The following is a 20949-nucleotide window of genomic DNA, read 5'->3' as shown; positions in this document are numbered from 1 at the left end:
TAGCTCAAAGATACAGAGAACAAATATCATAGAAGATGATTTCCCTAAAAGAGATGTCTATAAACATACAAAAAGCTTACCAAACACCAATTAGATTGGAACAGAAAAAAAAAAACTCTTCAGCCATATAATGTACTAAATGTACAAAACAAAGAAAGAAAATTAAAAGCTGCAAAGAATAAAAAAGGCAAACTAAAAAAGAAAGACCTATCACACACACACACACACACACACTACCAACATCAAAATAACAGAAATTAATGATCATTCGTCATTAATCTCTCCCAATATTAATGAACTCAATTCCCCAATAAAAAGACACAGGCTAACAGAATGGATGCGAAAACAGAATCCACCATTCTGGTAAATACAAGAAACACACCTCAGCATCAAATATAAACACTTACCTAAGAGTAAAGGGCTGTAAAAATATTTTTCCAAGTAAACAAACCCAAGAAGCGAGATAAATTAGTCATTCTAATCCCTAAAAAATAGATTTTCAACCAAAATTAATCAAAAGAGATGGAGAAGAGCACTTCATACTCATCAAAGGAAAAATCCACCAAAATGACATCTCAATTCTGAACATGTATGTCCCAAATGCAAGAGCACCCACATTTGTAAAAGAAGCATTACTTATGCTTAAATCATGCAATGAACCCCCCACATATTGGAGATGGCAACATCCCACTCTCACTAATGAACAGGTCATTCAGACAGAAATTAACCGACTTCATGAATAAAATGGACCTAACAGATATCTACAAAACATTTCACCCAAACACAAAAGATTATACTTTCTTCTCAGAATATACAGAACCTTTTCCAAAACTAATCATATAGTTGGTTAAAAGACAAGTTTCAAAAGATACAAGAAAACTGAAATAGTCCCCTGTATTTTATCAGATCACCATGGATTAAAGATGGACTTCCACAAAACAAAAACAACAGAAAACTTATAAATGCATGGAAACTGAATAACTCTCGACTCAATGACCATTGGGTTAAGGAAGAAATAAAGAAATTAAAGACTTTCTAGAATTCGATGAAACTTATGGGATACACTGAAAGCAATGCTAAAAGGAAAGTTCATAGCACTAGGTGTCTTCATAAAAAAAATCAGAGAGATCTCTTACTATTGATTTAACAGCACAACTGAAAGCTCTAAAACAAAAAGAAGCAAACACACCCAAGAGAAGCAGACAGCAGGAAATAATCAAACTCAGGGCTGAAAATAATAAATTAGAAACAAGGGACAAAACAAAGAATCAATAAAACCAGAGTTGGACCTTTGAATAAATCAATAAAACAGACAAACCCTTACCCAACCTAACTAAAAGCCAGAAAAAGAATATTCAAATTAATAAAATCATAAATGAGAAGGAGTTCATAACAAGAAATACAGAGGAAATCCAAAGAATCATTAGGTCTTACTTCAAAAACCTATACTACACAAAAATTGGAAAATCTAAATGAAACAAATTATTTTCTTGACAGACACCACTTCCCAAAGTTAGATCAAAATCAGGTAAACAATTTAAATAGAACTATAACCCCTAAGGAAATAAAAGCCATCATTAAAAACTCCAAACATCATCATCCCAGATGGTTTTAGCAGAGTTCTACCACACTTTCAGAGACCTATTACCAATACTCCTCAAACTATTCCACAACACAGAAACAGAAGGAACACTACCTAATTCATTATGTAAGGCCATAATCATCCTGATAACTAAACCACACAAAAGACCCAACAAAGAAAGAATTTCTGAGAGATTTCCCTTATGAACATTGATGTGAAAATGCTAACTAATAAATAAATTAATTAATCAACAAAATACTCTCAAACCAAATCCAACACATAAAAAAAAAAAAAAAAAATCAACTACCGTGACCAAGTAGGCTTTATTTCAGTGATGGAGGGTTCAACATATGAAAATACATCAATGTTATCTGTTGAAGGGGAACTATTAAAAAGAACAGCAAGTTCCTTGACCCTGCTACTCTTAGCCCCGACTATGTACTGGCTGGCAATGGCCGACCTGTTTTTATCTCATGGAGACTCTCTGGCCCAGAGCTCCCGAAACATCTCTGAGAATTCTTGGACCAATCCCCAGGACAGTGGAAAGGTCTGACTTTCTATGATCTTTTAAGGTATATGTAGGGTTATTGGGCCCGTGTGGCTCACTGAACGGAGAATCAGGACGCAGGAAGTTGGCCACGCTTACCCCACACTGTCATTGGGTGGGTACCAGGCCCTAGGGAAGCCGCTGGACACTGCTCCAGGGACGCGGAAGCACAGTCTGAGGTGCGGGACAGCCAGAACTGGCTCAGGGGTCCTCAGGCCTACAAGGAGGCCGGGGCTGTCTGGTTCTAAGGCACTCACACACCCAGGCGCTGAACATGGATGCTGAGGAAGAACTGAGAATGGAGTGCCCCCCCACCACACCCCCCAGGATGGATCTAGCCCTGGGCCGGCCTGCTGAGGGGGAAGAGAGGGGAGCTCTGGCTGGTCCCGAAGGGTCTGGGCAGTTCTTGGCTTGATGGTAGCAGGCTTGGCTTGGTCTTTGTGGTGGCTGTGGCTGGGAGCACAGAGAGGCCTTCTACGGGAGATTAGACGGTGGCTCTGTAGGCGAAGGCATTCTCCATGGCTCCCCATGATGGATCCCGATGAAAAGAGACAGTTCATGGTTTTAAGGCATTTATTGTCATGGTGGAAAGTGGTTGAGTAAAACCATACCCCACTTCTCAGGGTGAGCCTGAGGTTAAATACATTTTGCAGGGAGGAATGTCTGGGAAGGAAAACTTATTGGGTAAGTTCCAGGCCTTTAGGTACCTCATTTGTGACTGATGGACACGAATCTATGGAGGGCTGCACCTAGTGACAGGGGCCTGGTGCCCAGGAACAGGTGAAACACCTGCCATCCTTTCAAGGTCTCCAGGGTTTTGAGCCTTAGTTCAACCAGGAGCAATGCTACCTTCCACTGTCCCACAGTATGAGAGGTTTCAGACCACTTGATTCAGAAGAGCAGAGGAGACCTGGCCGGGACCACAGTGGAGCCATGTACCATAAACTGAGAGCTATCAAGTCACAGCACAGACAGCTTCCTAACTCTCTATTCCAGGGATGGCTGGCTTGATTCAATCAATGGGGCCAGGTCTAACAGTGCAGGTCCATCTTCTAACAAAAAGCTTTTGAATAGTTTCATCATAAATCTTCAGGAGAGAACTGTATTAACTCTTGCTTCTTAAACATCACACATTATAGACATTTATCAAAAACATCACACTGTAGCCCATAAATACGCATAATTTCTATGTTTTCATGTATTAGTTCAAGGGGAAAAAAAAGAGATGACATTTGGTTCAGAAAACATGGATGATGAGAGGGGGTGGAACCCCATATTCTGCAGTGCACACAAGGACAGCAGTAATGGGGATACTCCACCAAATGCCTGGTATCCAGGAAGAACCTAACAGTACCATTCAGCTACAGTTTGCCTGCTAGAGGCCTGATACTTTAGAGGTTTCACAGTGGTGGGTAACACTTGGAAATCAGCCATGGTAATGAACCCAGGGAAAATAAATGGCTTCCTTTTAAGGGGTTTGCATCTGAGGAAGAGTTTGCCCTGTGGCTTCACCTCTGAATCAGAATTTCTTTAAAAAAAAATTAATGGCTTGACTTCTGAATCATTTATGAACATTTGAATATCTCTCTTAATTAACTTTTGAGGTGTGGTAGGAACAACTTTACACCTCTATGAACCTGCCATCAAATTTTAATAATAGAAACAACTTGGTAACAGATATTCCAGAGTTTAAAATATGATAATGAAGTGCTAGGTAACTGTTATTATGTTCTTCCTCACTGAGGAGTCAGTGTAAGAGGTGTGAGACTGGTCCCAGCATCTGCGCCAATGCTACAGAACTAAAATGATGCTCTGAAAGGGCCTGCCACCTCCCCCACCTTCCCACCAAGCAGCTACATGGCCAGTTTTACCCAGACTGAACCCTTATACTCTACTGGAATGAACTCCCTTCTATGCGTCAAGACACAGTGGTTTTACTTCTGTCACTAATGCCGCTATGACGTAAAGAAGTTTCTTGCCCATATATGTAAAACTAGGGTTACACACATTATCCAGACTTTCTGGTAGTAAAAGTAGAATACACCACACAGCAGGTCTCTCAGCCACCAAGAGAGCATTCCGTGTTGTGGCAACCCCCCTCTGCACTATGGGGTGTTAACAGTATGCTTGCCTTCAAAGCCTATCAGAAGTAATATCTGAAGTGACTTCAGATATTGCCAGACATGAAATTTCCTCTACATTAAAAAGTCTTTGAAAGAATGAATAACACTACACAAACAGGATATTGCTGTACCAGTTCAAACATTGGGGACTGGGAAGCCTAGTTACAAACACATCAGAACCTCTCACTGATGTACACACGTAGGGGGACACACACAACTACAGACACATCAGAACCTCTCAGCTGATGTAAACACAGAGGGGGACACAGTTACAGACACATCAGAACTTGTCACCTGATGTACACACAGAGGGGGACATAAACACCTACAGACACATCAGAACCTCTCAGCTGATATACACATGGAGGGGGACACAGCTACAGACACATCAAAATCTCTCACTGATGTACACATGGAGGGGGACACACAACTACAGACACATGGGAACCTCTTACCTGATGTACACATGGAGGGGGACACACAACTACAGACACATGGGAACCTCTTACCTGATGTACACACGGAGGGGGGCACACACAGGTACAGACACATCAGAACCTCTCAGCGATGTGCACTTGGAGGGGAACACACACAGCTACAGACACATCAGAACATCTCAGGTGATGTACACACGGAGGGGGGCACACACAGCTACAGACACATCAGAACCTCTCAGTGATGTGCACATGGAGGGGGCACACACAGCTACAGACACATCAAAACCTCTCAGCTGATGTACACACAGAGGGGGGCACACACAGGTACAGACACATCAGAACCTCTCAGCAATGTGTGCACATGGAGGGGAACACAGCTACAGACACATCAAAACCTCTCAGCTGATGTACACACGGAGGGGGGCACACACAGCTACAGACACATCAGAACCTCTCAGCTGATGTACACACGGAGGGGGGCACACACAGGTACAGACACATCAGAACCTCTCAGCTGATGTACACACGGAGGGGGACACAGCTACAGGCACATCAGAACCTCTCACTGATGTACACACGGAGAGGGACACACAACTACAGACACATGGGAACCTCTTACCTGATGTACACCAGAAGCTTGTTACCCATAACAACTTGCTCATCTGAAACAGAAATAAAAGTACTCAGCAGTTCTCTCTCTGACCTTTTCAGAACAGTAACATTTATGGTACTGTTGGCTTTAAGATGATGTAAATAACATAAAGTTGAGATGACAAATTACTTCACTTTTTAATTTTCCTCTAGATTGTATTTGAAGACACGTGTAGACCCAAGTAAAGCTGTGTATATACTGTTATAGCCTGGGAGCAGGGAGTGCGGAAAAAAGTTACTGACCTGCAGATCATTGCCAATTACTATTAAGATGTAGTTACAGTGTGTTCGCACTGGTCACCCACCACCCACAGTGCACAGGTCTCAGGAGGCCACGTTTCCAAATGTTTGAAGTAATAAACCTATAAATAGCCTTTCTAAACTACATTAAGAGATTCTGTTATTTGGTGTGACTTTTGGAGTACCAAAAAAGATAATTAGGTGAGTTTTTAGCCTAAGGGGTAAAGGTATCGCACACTGGAACATCATCAATAAGGTGAGGTGACTGGGGACACTTATGGAGCAAAGATTACAGGGATCTGTTATCGGTTATGAAGAACTGGAACCAGAATCCTATAAATAATGCAAGAAAATGTCTTTATCAGTAATCTTCATAAATACTAAAGTCTGTGACATTCTACAAATAAAACTGAACTTTTCAACACTACATGAATAGTTATATTTTGCCTAAACTCAAAGTGTCATTTGATCCACCTCAACTAGTATGACACATGACAGTAATCAGCTCAATGATGCACCAAGTTCAGGTTTATTGACTGACTAAACAAATACTCTGTGTGTGTTTGTATGTGCATGTGTGTGTGTATGTGTGTGTGTGTATGTGCATATGTGTGTGGTATATTTGTAGCGTGTGAGCATGGTATAAGAATATGTGGTGCTGTGTGTGTATGCATGTGGTGTGGTGTATGTGAATGTGTATGTATGTTAATATGTGGGGTGTGTGTGTGTGTGTGTGTGTGTGTGTGAGAGAGAGAGAGAGAGAGAGAGAGAGAGAGAGAGAGAGAGAGACAGTGACAGAGTGTGTGTGTGTTCTGTGTTGTATGTGTGTGTAAGAGAGAGAGTGTGTGTAGGTCAGAAGACAACGCTGGGAAGTGGAGTTAGTTCTCTCTCCGTGCTGGGGGTCTGGGGCTCAGATATTGTCAGCTGTAGAGGCAAGGGTCTCTACCCACTGAGTCCTCTTCCCGGCACATGATTATGTAAATACTTTAGCATTAGAAATCTCAGGAAAAGTCCATCTAGCTTGTAGTATCTTCCTAGAGAGAGGAATGCACTCATCAGCATGCCCCTCCCCGCCACTCTACTCCCAGGCCTTCCTCTGGAGTGGGAGATCTGTGACATGTAAAGCAAATTTGTAGGAGTGTAGCCAAAACTGAGACTCATTCTCCACTACCCGGGTCTTTCCAGTGCATTCTAGATAGTTCTCTATTGTACAAGCTCAACAATGTTGTTCAGATTTTTCAGTGCTTAGATTTTCCATATTCGTTTATAGTAGATTTATATGAGAACACCAACTTTCAAGCCTACATCAACAATACAAGGTTTGGGCTGTAATAAGATATAACATATTAAGACTAAACAAAATGACTCCTATTCCATCATTGCAGAGATGGGATGGGGAGGAAAGAAGAAAAGGAAGGAAGGGAGGGAGGGAGGGAGGGAGAGCCTGCAAGCCTGCACTTAATACACAAAGTAACTATAAGAATTAGACACTAACAGGGTTGGGGATTTAGCTCAGTGGTAGAATGCTTGCCTAGAAGACCCTGGGTTTAGTCCTCAGCTCTGAAAAAAAAAAAAAAAAAAGACAAAATAACAAAGAATTAGACACTAACAACCTGAGGGCATGCAGAGTAGTCTCCTATGAGGCATCTTCCTGAGGGTAAGTGTGCCATTATACAACACACCAGACACAAGTTCAGAAAGACGTTCAGTCTCTCTGGCCTAAGGGAGTGATAGAGAGGATGCCAGGAATGAGGTCTATGGATGCAGTTCAGTGGCTGCATCCATATGGAACACTGCCCAGCATTTCCAAGGCTCTAGGTTCAAAGCCCAGGACCAATCTGGCAACTCACTTCTCTTCAAAGAGGCTGGAGACAAAAAGATCTAGATAAAGATCAATGGGTCCTTCTATGTCTCTTTCTTTTACGAATGACCAGAGGCACTGTACCTCTGGCTAGAGGCTGTAGATCCTACAGAGCCTGGATGAAGGCAGCCACAAGTCAAGGGCAGGAAGGTATGTAGGTACAAGAAGGAAAACACTATTTTGTACACTTGCTAATGGCAAGCAATAGGAAAGACCCAAGAGAGAGCAGAGCAGTCCAGAGTGTGTGGGGGGTGGGGTTGAGGGTGGAGGGTGGGGGCAGACAGATGCCTCTCTCTGGCTGAAGCTTATCTCTGGGTGGCCTCAGGAAAGGGTGGTGCCCCTGATGGAGCAGATGGCCTCTGTTTAAGGAAAATCCATCTCAGGTCTGTCTTTCCAACTTTCCAGGTAAAATTCTTCTGAATTCTAAGACTAGCACTGTGCAACTTAGCAATTTTCATAAATAGTGACTTCCACATGAAGTCAAAACCTTCAGAGGTAAGATGCAGCTCATGAAATTTTGAAAACCAATAAAAAATTAATTTTGATTGTTGCTTCAGTTCAGCTAAATGGCAATTAGGGGACTCTGGCAGGAAATCTACTTTTCCATTTGAACTAAAGTAATTTTAGTATATAATGGCACCAGTTCATTTACCATGAACATAAGACATTTTGATAACAGTTACTAAGCCTTTAGAAATTAATTCACAAAAGGAGTTAGGCTACATAAAACTTGAAAAGTTAAATACCCTCATAGTTATAAGCAATTTGAAGATGTCCCATGAAACTGTCATTCATCTCAGTGATAAACATTTTCTGAACATTAGCTATAAAAACTGGAAGGACTGAGGCATGAGACAGAACAATGAAATAACAGTAAAGAGCTCCACACCAGTTTTCAACAATAAGGCAATTACAGAAGGTATGCAGACACAGAAGACTTGAACAGAACCATAAACCATAGCAATTCCAGAACATTCCACATAATACAATACTTTCATTATGTCCTCCAGTGTGTTTGAAACACTCTCTAGAGTACACCAGATATTAAGCCATAAAATAAATCTCACTATGATTTAAAAGGCAGATAAATAATAATGTGCTTCCTAATGAAATAAGAAATCTACATTAGAAGAAAATGTTGCAGGATGGGACCGGCAGCACAGTTCAGTGTGTAACGCACCTGGTGTGCAAGCACGAGGACCAGAGTCTATATCCCCAGAGTCTACAGAACACCTGGAACCTCAGCACTACCAGGCAAAGCCCTAGAACTTACTCACCGACTTGACCCCAAACCGACTGGTCCAGGTTCGAGGAGCAATCCTGTCTCCAGAAATAAGGTGTGTGTGTGGGGGGGGGAGGCTAGACAGCTCAGTGGCTAACAAATGCACATGCTGGTGGCCTGGGTCTGACCTGAAGACCAGGTAAAGGAGAAGGAGAGAAGCATAACGACTCTACGATGCTGCCTTATGACCGCCACATGTGCACCGTGACCCAGTGTGCCCCGGACCAGAATGTAACAAATCTTTTCAAAGAAGGAAGGGAAGGAATACCTGTAAGAGTCTTCCCTGCATTCAGAGGTGGGGCGATGACTTTGAAAAGCTTCTAAATTGAAACAGAGAAATCACGGTCATTTCAAAGCATAGCACTTTTAAAGATAATAATGAACATTAAAGTTGGTACCCCTTCCTTTGATGGAGTTACTTATTTGCCGTGAGATTAAATATAAGACTTTATGAATAGATTGCTAATCGGAAGAACCTTCTCCGCATAATCTCCAATGCCACACCCCATTCAGTAACACCAGCTTCTTGAAGGACTTTGTCAAGATCGTGGTTTCCGATATTAAAAGCATGTTAGGTTCTCCCACCAAAGTGGCAATGCAGAGGATTTTAGACCAGAAACATCGCAACAGCTGGGGCCCCAGGACAAAGCACATTGCCTACATCACTCAGACATACACAGACCCAAAGAGACCACTGTCAGGGTCTTCCAGAGGAATTCTTGTCTGGTTTGGGAGACAATGTCCTACTCTGTAGCTCAAGATGGCCTATAACTCATAGCAATCCTCCTGCCTCAGCTCTAAGTACAGGGATTATAGGCATGAGTCACCATCCCCAACATTCCTGTCTGGGGAAAAAAACTGACTTTGAAAAAAGAACTTGTATGAATAGTTACTATTTGAGAAGCACAGAGTGGGTCCCTTACAGTTATGTTATTTCCTTCATCTCACTAGGATGCTGACTAAAAGTCCTTACAGAATCACACTGGTGGCTTCTGGATACTCGATTGCTTAACAGTTCAACTGCTTCATGTACCTTGCTGCACTCAGTCATTGTAACCAAACACAGAAACTGTTTGCCACAATTAAGGCAGGTTCCCAAGCGTTTTTTACAACTTAATTTATCTACTCTATTTTTTTTTAATTGAAAATAAATCTTTTTCATACCATATACTCTGAACATAGTTCCTCTCCCCCAACTCCTCCCACCTACCCCCACCTCCATGTTTTCCTTCTCTCTCTTTAGAAGGGAAGAATGTTCTGCATGGAGGAAGGATGGAGCCCTACAGGGGAGTTGGGGGGACACAGGAGGGGAATAGCTGACCTGGTTAAAACAAAGAACAGATTTTCAACATCATTGATAGCCAGGGTTAGAAACTGACCAAGAGGAAAGGGGTGTGGCCAAAGTTGAGGGTGGTATGCTCAAAAAGACTGCAGTTGAATGACTTCGGGCCAAACAAAACTGGAGTGGGTGTCTGGCACCCTTGGGGTAACTCTGCCACTACTGCAACAGGCAGAGACTGGGAAAGCTACCTATGTCTGTAGCCACATCATCCACAGTGACAAGCGGCAATCCAGGCCTCTGTGCGTCTAGACTCTCTCAGTGAAGAGAACAAAGACAGCATCATGAATACCCTAATATTCTGTATTTAGCAAAGCAACATACTAGCAATCCACAGTGACTCCTAAACACTTACAGGTCCCACACGACCCACAGAAACAGCCCTGCCCAACAGCAACAGAAGTTAAAGGAACTGTAGCAAAAACAGATTAGAGTTTAACAGGTAGGCACTGTTTCTACCAAGAAGCCTTTGGAGCTTGGATATTTACATATGCATACGAACAAAGGCGTAAGAAACCTGCTGAGCTGAGCTGAAAGGTGTGGCTTGTGGTAGAGAATGCACACTACACAAGAGGTCCTGAGTTCAATCACCAGTAATAAAAACGAAGAACAACAACAACAACAACAACAAAAATGCCACCTAAATGCACCAGTAATAAATACTTCTAAAAGCTGAGGGCCAGTGAGATGGCTCAGTGGTGAAGGTGCCCTGGCAGCCTGGATTTAATGGCTAGGACTCTATAACAGAAGAAAGAGAACACGCACGCGAACACACATTGTTCTTGACATGCACACACATACCCATAAACACATAAATAAAGACATGAATGCACACACACAAAATAAATAAATGTAATATTTTAATTTTAAAAATGGAAACAGTTCTAATATGCTCATATAAAAATGTGAATTAGATGAAAACAAAGTGTTCAAAGTAAACGGGGAGCAAGAGACTTCAGACAATGTTAAATGTATTGAGTTAGTATCTTACCTCCATCGGACTGATAAACTCATTCATGCCTCTGTTATAGACATAGATCATGGCATCATACAGACGATTCTCCCAACACATGAGAACCACCTGTAACAGGAAAAAACCTCTTGAACACATTCAACACCATCACACAGTGATTTCCTTTCAAATGCTGAGAATGGAGGCCTTTCTCTTCCCTGAGTTTTCTTATTCCCTCTTCTCTGATGGAAATTGAAACTTAAATACTCACACTCAATGGAGGGTGTTATTGCAGGTTCAGTATTAGTTCAGAGTACAACAGCTACTTTAAAGTACCCCTCAAACTTCTAATTTTGTTTCTTTAAAATAACCTTCCTTTCAATATTCACTTTGCATTTAATCATTAAAACAGTTCTTCAAAAGTTTATAGAACATCTCCTTAGCATAAGAATAAAGTGACCATGGGGTTCTACCCTTCTAGACCTTACGTGCAGCTTGCACACTGTCAAAGAAGAAAACAAGATGTGTAAGTTAGGGCTCATGAGGGATGTATGAGAGAGTTTGGAGGGACGACAAGGAAGGGAACATAATATAATTATACTCTCAGACATCAGAGAAATTAAAGAGTTGTAGAAGACATTAACACACACACACACACACACACACACACATACACACACCCATTGTTTACAATTACAATATCATTCTAAAGGAACCTAACTTCATCTTCAGCCAAGTCACTCAGAACAATAAACGACCTGGGATCTAAAGGCGACACCTGACATGTGAGCCAACAGAAGAAATGAACATGACAGATCACACGGACAGAAGGCGATAAGGATGGGAACGTGGAAAAGAAATGTGGTGTGGCTGAACAGAGAGAATAGAAAACATTTAGGGAAACATTCAGGATCAGGTGTGGGGAAGGACAGGAGATGGCCGGATGGCCACGAGAATGAATGGGAATCTGCAACTGACAGGGGTGAGGAGGTGGGGGCTTCTCCAGGAAGGGACAGAGACCTGGGATAAGGGAGGTGCCCAAGAACCAATGGGAGTGGCCTTAGCTGTGACTCACTACATTGGGGATATGGAACCTAAAAAGGCCATCTCCTGTAGCCAGGCAGGAGGAACCCCAGGGGGACACCAACCCACCCACAAAACTTTCAACCCAAAATTTATCCTGTCTATAAGAAATACAGGGATGGGATGGAGCAGAGACTGAGGGAATAGCCAACTAATAACAGGCCTAAGTTGAGACCCATCCCATGGTCAAACACCAATCCCTGACACTATTAGTGATACTCTTATGCTTGCAGTCAGGAGTCTGACATGGCTGACCTCTGAGAGTCTCCACCCAGCAACTGACTCAGACACCCACAGCCAAACAGTGGATGAAGCTTGTGGATGCTTATGGAAGAATAGGGGGAAGGATTGCAGCCCCTTGGGGTATAGGAACTCCACAGGAAGACCAACAGAGTCAACTCACCTGGCCCCTAGGGCTCTCAGAGACTGCACCACCAATCAAAGAACATACATGGGCTGGACCTAGGCCTTCTCACACATATGTAGCAGATGTGCAGCTTGGCCTTTATGTGAGTCTCTGACATCTGGCCGGGTCTATGCCTAAAGCTGTTGCCTGTCTGTGGGATAAGTTCTTCCAGCTGGGCTGCCTTGTCCCGCCTCAGTGAGAGAGGAAGCACCTAACTCCTCAGAGACTTGAAGTGCCAGAGTGGAAGAATATCCCCGTGGATCCCACCCACGCAGGTGAAGATGGAGGAAGGATTGTGGGAGGGGGCGACTAGTGAGAGGGATGTAAAATGAATAAGTAAAATAAATAAATAAAATTTAAAAAGATAATATCTTTCAAAAATATTATTTTAAATTCACTTTACATCCCAATTCCTGTTCCCTCTCCTGGTCGTCCCCCTTCCCCCAATCCCTTCTCCTCTGAGAGAGCGAGGCCTCCCAACCCTGGCATATCAAGTCTCTGCAGGGTTAAGTGCTCTTCTCCTACTGAGGCCAGACAAGACATCCAAGTTAGGGAACGGATTCCACATACAGGCAATAGCTTTAGGGATAGTCCCTGTTCCAATTGTTAGAGACTCGCATGAAGACCAAGCTGCACATCTGCTACATATGTGCAGGGAAGGAATGGGGCTAGGTCTAGCCTGTGTATGTGGTGCAGGCTCTGAGAGCCCCAGAAGTCTGAGTGGACTCTGTTGGTCTTCCTGTGGAGTTCCTAACTCAATTCCTCCCCCACCCGACCCCTTCTTCCATAAGATTTCTTTACGTCACATGGATACTCTACCTGTGCTCATCAGGCTCCAGGTCCACTTGCCCCTCCTGTCATTTTAATGCTCAAGGCAGGCTCTCTTCTTCCCCCTTTACACTGGCTTTTACCTAGCACAATCTTATCCTCTAAAATGCTGGCACTATTGATTTCTCTCTCTGCATCTGTATGTCTTGTCATTTTTTTTTTCTTCCTTGAGAGGGTCTCATGCATCTCAGACTGGCCTGAAAGGGTTGTTGAGCCTCTAATCCTCCCGGCTTTGCCCCCACAACCCCAAACACTGACTGGGCCAACAGACATGCAACACCACTCTCAGTTCTGATGTTTTCTGTCATTCAGAAAGGTTTTCTATAGTTAGCCAGTCTCAGGCAGCCTATCTCTCTACTATATTGTTGGTTTTGATTTTTAACATAATACTTGTTTTCAAATATTCATTGGTTGTTTTACTTTTCTGCTTATTGCCAAACTTTTCTCCCTTATCTTATGAAGAGACACTTGAAGAGCAGGATAGCTGCAGCATCCTCAGATCCTATCACTGAACAAGTACTGCTGGAGGGAATTAACACATGCTGTACATGACAGTAAGTACACACACACGCACGAGCGCACACACACACACACACACACACACACACACTCGGATCTAAGCAAGGTCCTTACTGACTCAACTGAAAGCAACCTGGAAAAGTTATCAGGATGTAATACAAATAGAAACAGTGACCCAGCCAAGGTTTTCAACACGTAGTGTGACTAGGAATGAGGAGGCTGGTGGCTCTGGGGTAGCAAGTACTGATACAGAGATGAGAAACTGAGGGGGCTTTGTGTTGTTTTGATGTGGAAAAGATCAGAGCACATTTACACTGTATTTAGGAAAATCTGAAAATATTAGGAAGAAATAAAAATTTCTCCTAGATGTGACCACCATATTAATGCAGATTAATATCATGTTCTCAAAATACTGGGCTGTTGTCAGACTATAGCAAATTACCCACACACCAGAAAGACATGTGCTCAGAAGACTGGGCTCTGCCTCGGGTGCTCACCAACATTAGGGAAATATTGTGGTGTTCTCAAGGTTTTTGATCTGTGGGCTCTGCACCTTCTCAAAGGGTTTGGTTCTCCCAAGACATCTGAAAGCCAGCCATACCTTAGACTCTCGGGAGTATCACACTCACTAGGTAGGTTAATCTGATTAAAGAATTAAATACCATCAGTCACAACTACCTAAACCCAGATATATTAACAACCAACCACAGGTGCCTGAACCCCAGATATACCATCAGCCACAGCTGCCTGAGCTCAGACATATCCTCAGTCGCAGCGGCTGTGGCCCCCACACCATCATCCACAGTTGTCGGCTTATTCTAAGAAGCCCTGTGATTTGCCTCTCACACCAGCCTCTACATTTCAAAACTCTACTCTGCTCCATATACTATCTATTTTTTAAATGGCATCATGCTTTAAACATAAAAATGGTCTATTATTAATGAGTAGGTATCCGTGGTTGGAAAACAACCTTCCAGATGAAGGTCATGTTACTAAGCACACTGAGTAAGGGCCAGGCAAAAAGCATTTCCTGGGTGATCTAACAATAAGCAGCCATGAGCTCTGGAGAAGGTCCAAGAAGCAGAAGACATACTCTCTGGCTTGGGAGTATTTATTACCTGGGTTTGACTTACACAAATTCCTAAGAAGTACATCATTATAAAAAGGCTCACTAACTGGGTCAATGATGGTGAAGTGCCTCCTCTGTGGGCAGAAGCTCACCTGCTGAATGTCGAGGCTGGTGATGTCCATGTGGACAATGAGGGCTTCCACATTCTCCAGCAGTTTTTTATCTTGGAAATGAACAATCAAGTCCTTCATGACCTGGGGAGTAATCCCCATCAATTTATCACTTAAGATATATGGCTCAAGGCACTCCAAAAACACGCCTTTTGCAACGGAATTTTCGCTTAATTTGTCGTACATTTGGCTAAATAGAAGATCCCTACAACAGAGAGAGAGAAAAAAAAGCAGTTTTAGGACTATTCCAAATACCCATTAAACTTAGTCTAAGTATGTCATATCTTTTCCAGACTTCAGTTTACATCAGCTTAACAAAAACACTAGCTAGCAATGTTTGCCCTGAAGTTTACATTGCCATACTGCACACAGTCAATCTTCCCAACAATTTTTACACATAAGAAGTGCTGCCAGACATGGTGGTGCATTCCAGCTACCTAACACTCAGAAAGCTGAGGCCAGGCGAGTATGAGTTCAAGGTCATAAAAAAGACCACACAAGACCAGCAAGATGACTCAGAGTGGGGAAGGGAGCTTGCCACTAAGCATGCCAGCCTCAGTCTGATCTTGGGTCCCACAGGGTAGAAGAGGAGAATGATTCTGATACTCGGGCCGAGGCACATTCCCCCCAAATGAAGTTGACAAAGTTCAGCTGCTTGCTAAAACCACACTGGGATTATCAGTGAGAATCTGAACCCAGCTCTCTGTCTCACATCCTGTGTGCGATTCTTAAGGCAACTGCTTCTTAAAGCAGTAAGTAGGTAAAGGGCAGACACCATGAAGTAGGGCAGAAGTATCAAAGGGCCACGTGCCCTTGCCCCACTCCTGGCACCGACACATTCCCAGTGACCTCAGACTCCATGAGCTTCATCTCCATCTCTAATCCTTCACTTTCCCAGGAAAGCTACGAGTTCATCAAACAGCACGGAAGTTAATAGACAAGACATTTCTTCGACAGAGGAAGGACAACACACAGTGGTGGTAAGGCTAAGGCAAGTCCACCCAGAGGCTAGCACCAAAGAGCAAGAAAAATCAGACTCAGCAACTCCTATCTGTCTCACTACTTCAAAATTAAAAGGAAGCAAAATTCTATAGCATGATGTCATTATCTGGGAGAAAATGTGTTACGCATCAGGAAAGGAAGACAACAGGAAGGTGCACCCTATTTCTGTATTTATGCTTTATGCTCTAGGGTGCTGATATATTTCCTAGAAGGACTGACTTCAGCCTTGCCCTGTACTATTTTTGGCTTTACTTCCTGTAACATGAAGTCCACTGAATAAGAGATGAGGTCATTCTAAAGATGTCACTGTTACTAATGCTCTATTAATAGGGATATTTTGGAGAGCTTATTTTTTGCTGCAAACAGGAAGAAAAAAGGCTAAACTCACACACTGTTTTATAACTTCTTAAAATGTGAAGAACTTAGCTGACAATAACTGCAAACTCTGAGAGGAGAAGGCACTGTCTATCTGAGACTTGCCAATCTGTACTAAGACAAACCTGATTATCCGAGGACTACGTCTTGTCCACTTGGGCTACTGAGGTACTGCAGGCTCGGAATGCCACGCAACTGAATCGTTTGAGTTTAATCACTTCAGATACGAACCATGGTGATGGAAACTCAATGTGACTAGCACCATTACAGTTTACTGAAATATAATCCAAATACTGTACCATTTTTACAGTTTAGAATTATGATTACTTCACATGGCCTCTGGACCGCTGTACAGTAAAACTGGCATTAAGTCTAGTAAAAATGATATTTGTATTGTGTGCAATTTGCTCCTATGGGGAGTCTCAATGGAAGGAGTCCTTTCAAATTGGAGAATGAAGAAGAAAGAGTAAATATAGAGCAAGCAGAAACACAAGGGTATACCAGTTTTAGGAGAAAGATACAGAAAGAGAAGTTACACATGTTTAATAATCCTCTGCTCAAGCAAGCCTAAACTACTGACCACTGTAAACCTGTCTACGGCAACTCTAAACTGTTCTAAGACCTCTACCATTTAAGATTGATTTCTCTTAAGTATTTAACCATTACATATCCATAGCTAAGGGGAAGACCTAGCCAGGGAGTCAAGATGAGTGTTGGTCAAAGAGCTTATTCCATCCTCCCTAGCCCAGGACCACAGACAGGGTCTCAACAGTCTGGTGGAAAAGAGAGCCAGATGGGAAAGCCAAATCTAGAACAACTCAGACTGAGAACAAAGCGGGGGGGGGGGAGGGGGACAAAGGGTCTGAGACCTGCAACACTTCAGGCAGTGGCACTGTGGTGCTGACGCGGCCCTGGCTCTCCTGTGGTTGCTGGAACTGAAAAGCAGACAGACATGGGACCAGGAGAGAAAGACAAAGACATGGAATTGTCATCAAAGCTGGACCAACACAATCGAGTTTTCAGACTTGGAAAACAAAACTGAGAGATGAGAAAACTGTAGTATTTGCATCACAGGCTAGTGGTGGAGGAGTTTGTGTGCAGGAAGAGGAGGGTGGAGGCAGCTACAACAAGCACTAAAGTACACCGTGACTCAGGCACTCCTCTCTGGAATTCCCAACAACAAATACCGTATTTTCCCAGCACAGCCAAGGAGACTAGTGAGGAGGAGCTGGTAAGACCAGAGGAGAGAAAACAGGTCCTGATGTGGACAAAAGCTGGAAGAGAATCCATCTTCCGCTCCATGTTCTGGCTCAATGAGAAGTCCCTTCTTCTAGCCCAAATGACAGACTGGAGAATAATTTTCTTTTGAAATCATACATATAAGAAATGTTTACCAAACCAAACAGAGAGAGAGGAAGGGAGAGAGAGGGGGAGAGAGAAGTATGTACCTAGAGAACATTTTTGTGAATAACATGAAGTGTTTCTGACAGAATATGTTTTCCCCATACTGTCCTTCAGTTTACAACTGCTGGGGTCACTTAAACCCTGTGTCACTGTGAGAGCTCTCAAAACCCCAAACTAAGCACAAGTCTCCTTGCCCCTTCAGTCACCCAGTGAGTGGTAGAGAGACACTTTGCACCAAGTACCACACTTCTTCAGTATGAGAGGCATGCCCACTGTGATGAGAGTTTTCTCAATGTGAAGAGTTGACTGGATGGACTGGAATACTTCATACCATTAGGAAGCCACTATACCTACCTTTCCTGTCCTGAAAACAAGGCTAGCACTGCCTCTCTGAAAAATGGGAGTTAAATGAATCAAAATATATACACATAAGACTACTAAGGCTATTGTGAAAACTAAAAACAACACCGAGGAAGTGAGTGTGAAAATGGGGGGACAGTAATCAGGAGAAGGTGGCTGGGGATCCACACAAGCGTAGAGAAGAAACTTCTCCTCTAGCACCAACTTATAAAGAGGACAAAGTACAACACAACATTGTCAACAAAACCCTACTGCGATACAGTGTGTGTCACTAATGATAGGAAACACTGGGGGCAAACAACTGGCCCTTGAAAATCTTCACTTATACCTCCACAGCGTGATCTGACCTTTTAGGAACTGGTTCTCAAAGACATACATATTCATAATTCAAATGACTGCAGTTAGGGCTTTCTTTAGCTGTGCATGAATTATATACTCACACACAATCTTTACTATTTGGAGAGTGATCTTAGCTAATAATGGCTAAGACCACGGACACAGAAGCTAGACTCCTGAGCTGTGTAACCCACCTTTGCCCTGTATAAATCTGACAAGTTTCTTAGTCACTTGCTGTCTATGGAATGTTACCTGTGAAATGAAGATGAGCAATGCTATACATGTTAATAAGGTGCGACAACAATTAGAGACACTAGTACAAAGGACCTAGAGGTGCTTGGCTCTTACAATGAGTGTCAAAGCCTAGGAATTGGCACATGTTGGAAATTAGTAAAATTAATACTTTAAACCTACAAAATCTAATCTAGAGTTTTATACTGACTTTGTTTTTAAATTAAAAGGCTCTGGAAAAAAAAACTAAAGATGAATTAGCAGAATGAACCTAGCCTCTTTTGAATGGTACGAAATACTGCAGTGTGATGGTCCATAAAAGTCACCTCCATCACCCTGTGTGACAAGTGTCCCTCCGTTACTGTTGCACACAAGTGCACACCAGTGATAAGCCACAAGCTTCTGTGTAGGAAAAGTTGTGAAGTGAAACAACTTAACATCATATGAAAATGCACTCAAGAGTCAAGTCTGTACAAATTAAGAAATATTCTAGTTACATTTATAGAATTCCTGTAGTGGTGTGAATATGCCTAGCCCAGGGAGCAGCACTATTAGGAGGTGTGGCCTTGTTGGAGGAAGTGTGACACTCTGGGTGTGGCTTTAAGACCGTCATCCTAGCTCCCTGTAAGGGAGTCTTCTAGCAGGCTTAAGATGAAGATGTTGTCCTTATAAGAGTTGCCTTGGTCATGGTGTCTGTTCACAGCAGAAAAACCTTAACTAAGACAATTCCTAAGCAAGGCACTTCCTGTGAAGCAAGGGCTTCCTGTCTGAAGCAGACGGGCACTGGGTACTTACTTTCGCTGGAGCAGAAGGCAGTAGTCCACTATGACTGGCACCGTATCCTGGAAGAGAATGTAAAAGAGCATCAGCTCGGCCCTGACCCACAGCCTGATGAGGAAAGTGAAGTTCGGCTCCAGATGCTGCATGGACTGCTAGGATAACGCAACTTCAGAGCGCACTGTTGGCAGGCAAGTTGGCACCCTTCCAGAAGTGTTAGGGGTAAACACTTTGGTCCAATAATGTCCATTCTGGAAATTTATCACAAATATATTGGGGGAGGGGTCTTTTTTTTAAGATTTACTTTTGTTTTATATGCATGGGTGTTTTGCTTACATGTATATCTTTGCAGGTGTTCTGCATGCAGCCCACAGAGACCAGAAGATGGCACTGGATTCATTAGAGCTGAAGATACAGACAGATTCGACCTTCAATGTCAGTTCTAAGAATCAAACCTGGGTCCTCTGGAAAAGTAGCCACTGTCTTTAACTGCTGAGTCATCTCTCTATGAGAGGTCAGGGGAATTAAATCTATTTTAGATTTAGGTGTCTGGGCAGGCTAGAGAACAGGGTGGAAGCTCCTAGAAATGCTGGGGAGAGATACCATTTAAAATACAGATAAGGGTTGGACCTCTCTTGGCAATTAAGTGCATACTGTGCCCTGCCCTGCCCTGCCCTGCCCTAACCGGGGATCCTCAGCCCATAGTGGTCCGTGAGGCAAATGGAGTAGAGATGGGGGAGGGGCAGTTTGGAAGCCCTATGAGTATGTAAGGTAGTAACAATACACCACAACCACCTTCAGGAGACAGATGGACTTTAGCAGGGGTGAATCAAGGCCTACATAGTTTTTGGAGAAGCAAGTAGGCACAGCCAAGGTGGACAAAGGTCATTGGCTGAAGGCTAAGGTACTGAGATGCCTCATTAGCATGGGGAGGGACTCCAGGAATCTCAGGTGCTTCCTGACCAGGTTCTTCTCAGGAGAAAGGAAGCTGACAGTAATCTAACAAAGGCCACGAATGTGTCACTCTGAAGGTAGAGGAATGGGGGGGGGGGGAGGTTGACGGGGTTTTGAACTCCCTAGACAAGGTCAGAGAAGGAGAAGCCCTGTTGACAAAGGGAGTCTGCATGTTTGTGCCAAGCTCAGAAGGACAATGGTAGAGACTTTCGACACCGCTTTTTCAGAGGATCCAAGATTAACTCCCAGGACCTACATTAGGTGGCCTTAACTCTGTCTGTCACTCTAGTTCCTGGGGAGTCAACCCTTCTGTCTCCACACACCTATATGCGTACACACACACACACACACACACACACACACAAACACACACACACACACACACAAACACACACACACGATTGACAGTACAGATAAAGTG

At 43.1% G+C, this 20949-nt stretch overlaps 1 protein-coding gene across 5 annotated transcripts in view; it reads right to left on the bottom strand.

Annotated features, from left to right (window-relative positions):
- Nucleotides 1-20949, bottom strand: part of Vps8 (VPS8 subunit of CORVET complex) — a 216139-nt gene that overhangs the window by 119391 nt on the left and 75799 nt on the right. For all 5 annotated transcript variants that reach the window (XM_029544439.1, XM_021209011.1, XM_029544437.1 and 2 more), the window contains 5 exons: nt 19593-19639; nt 15072-15294; nt 11054-11143; nt 8992-9043; nt 5309-5351 (listed from right to left, as the gene is read on the bottom strand). In XM_029544439.1, coding sequence (XP_029400299.1) covers nt 5309-5351; nt 8992-9043; nt 11054-11143; nt 15072-15294; nt 19593-19639 — 455 coding nt within the window. The remainder of the gene's footprint in view (nt 1-5308; nt 5352-8991; nt 9044-11053; nt 11144-15071; nt 15295-19592; nt 19640-20949) is intronic.

This window comes from Mus pahari, chromosome 12 (genome assembly GCF_900095145.1).
Source record: "Mus pahari chromosome 12, PAHARI_EIJ_v1.1, whole genome shotgun sequence".
In the NCBI taxonomy this organism is placed as follows: Eukaryota; Metazoa; Chordata; class Mammalia; order Rodentia; family Muridae; genus Mus; species Mus pahari.
Note: the sequence above shows the minus strand (reverse complement) of the source record. Positions and strands in the feature narration are given on the sequence as shown.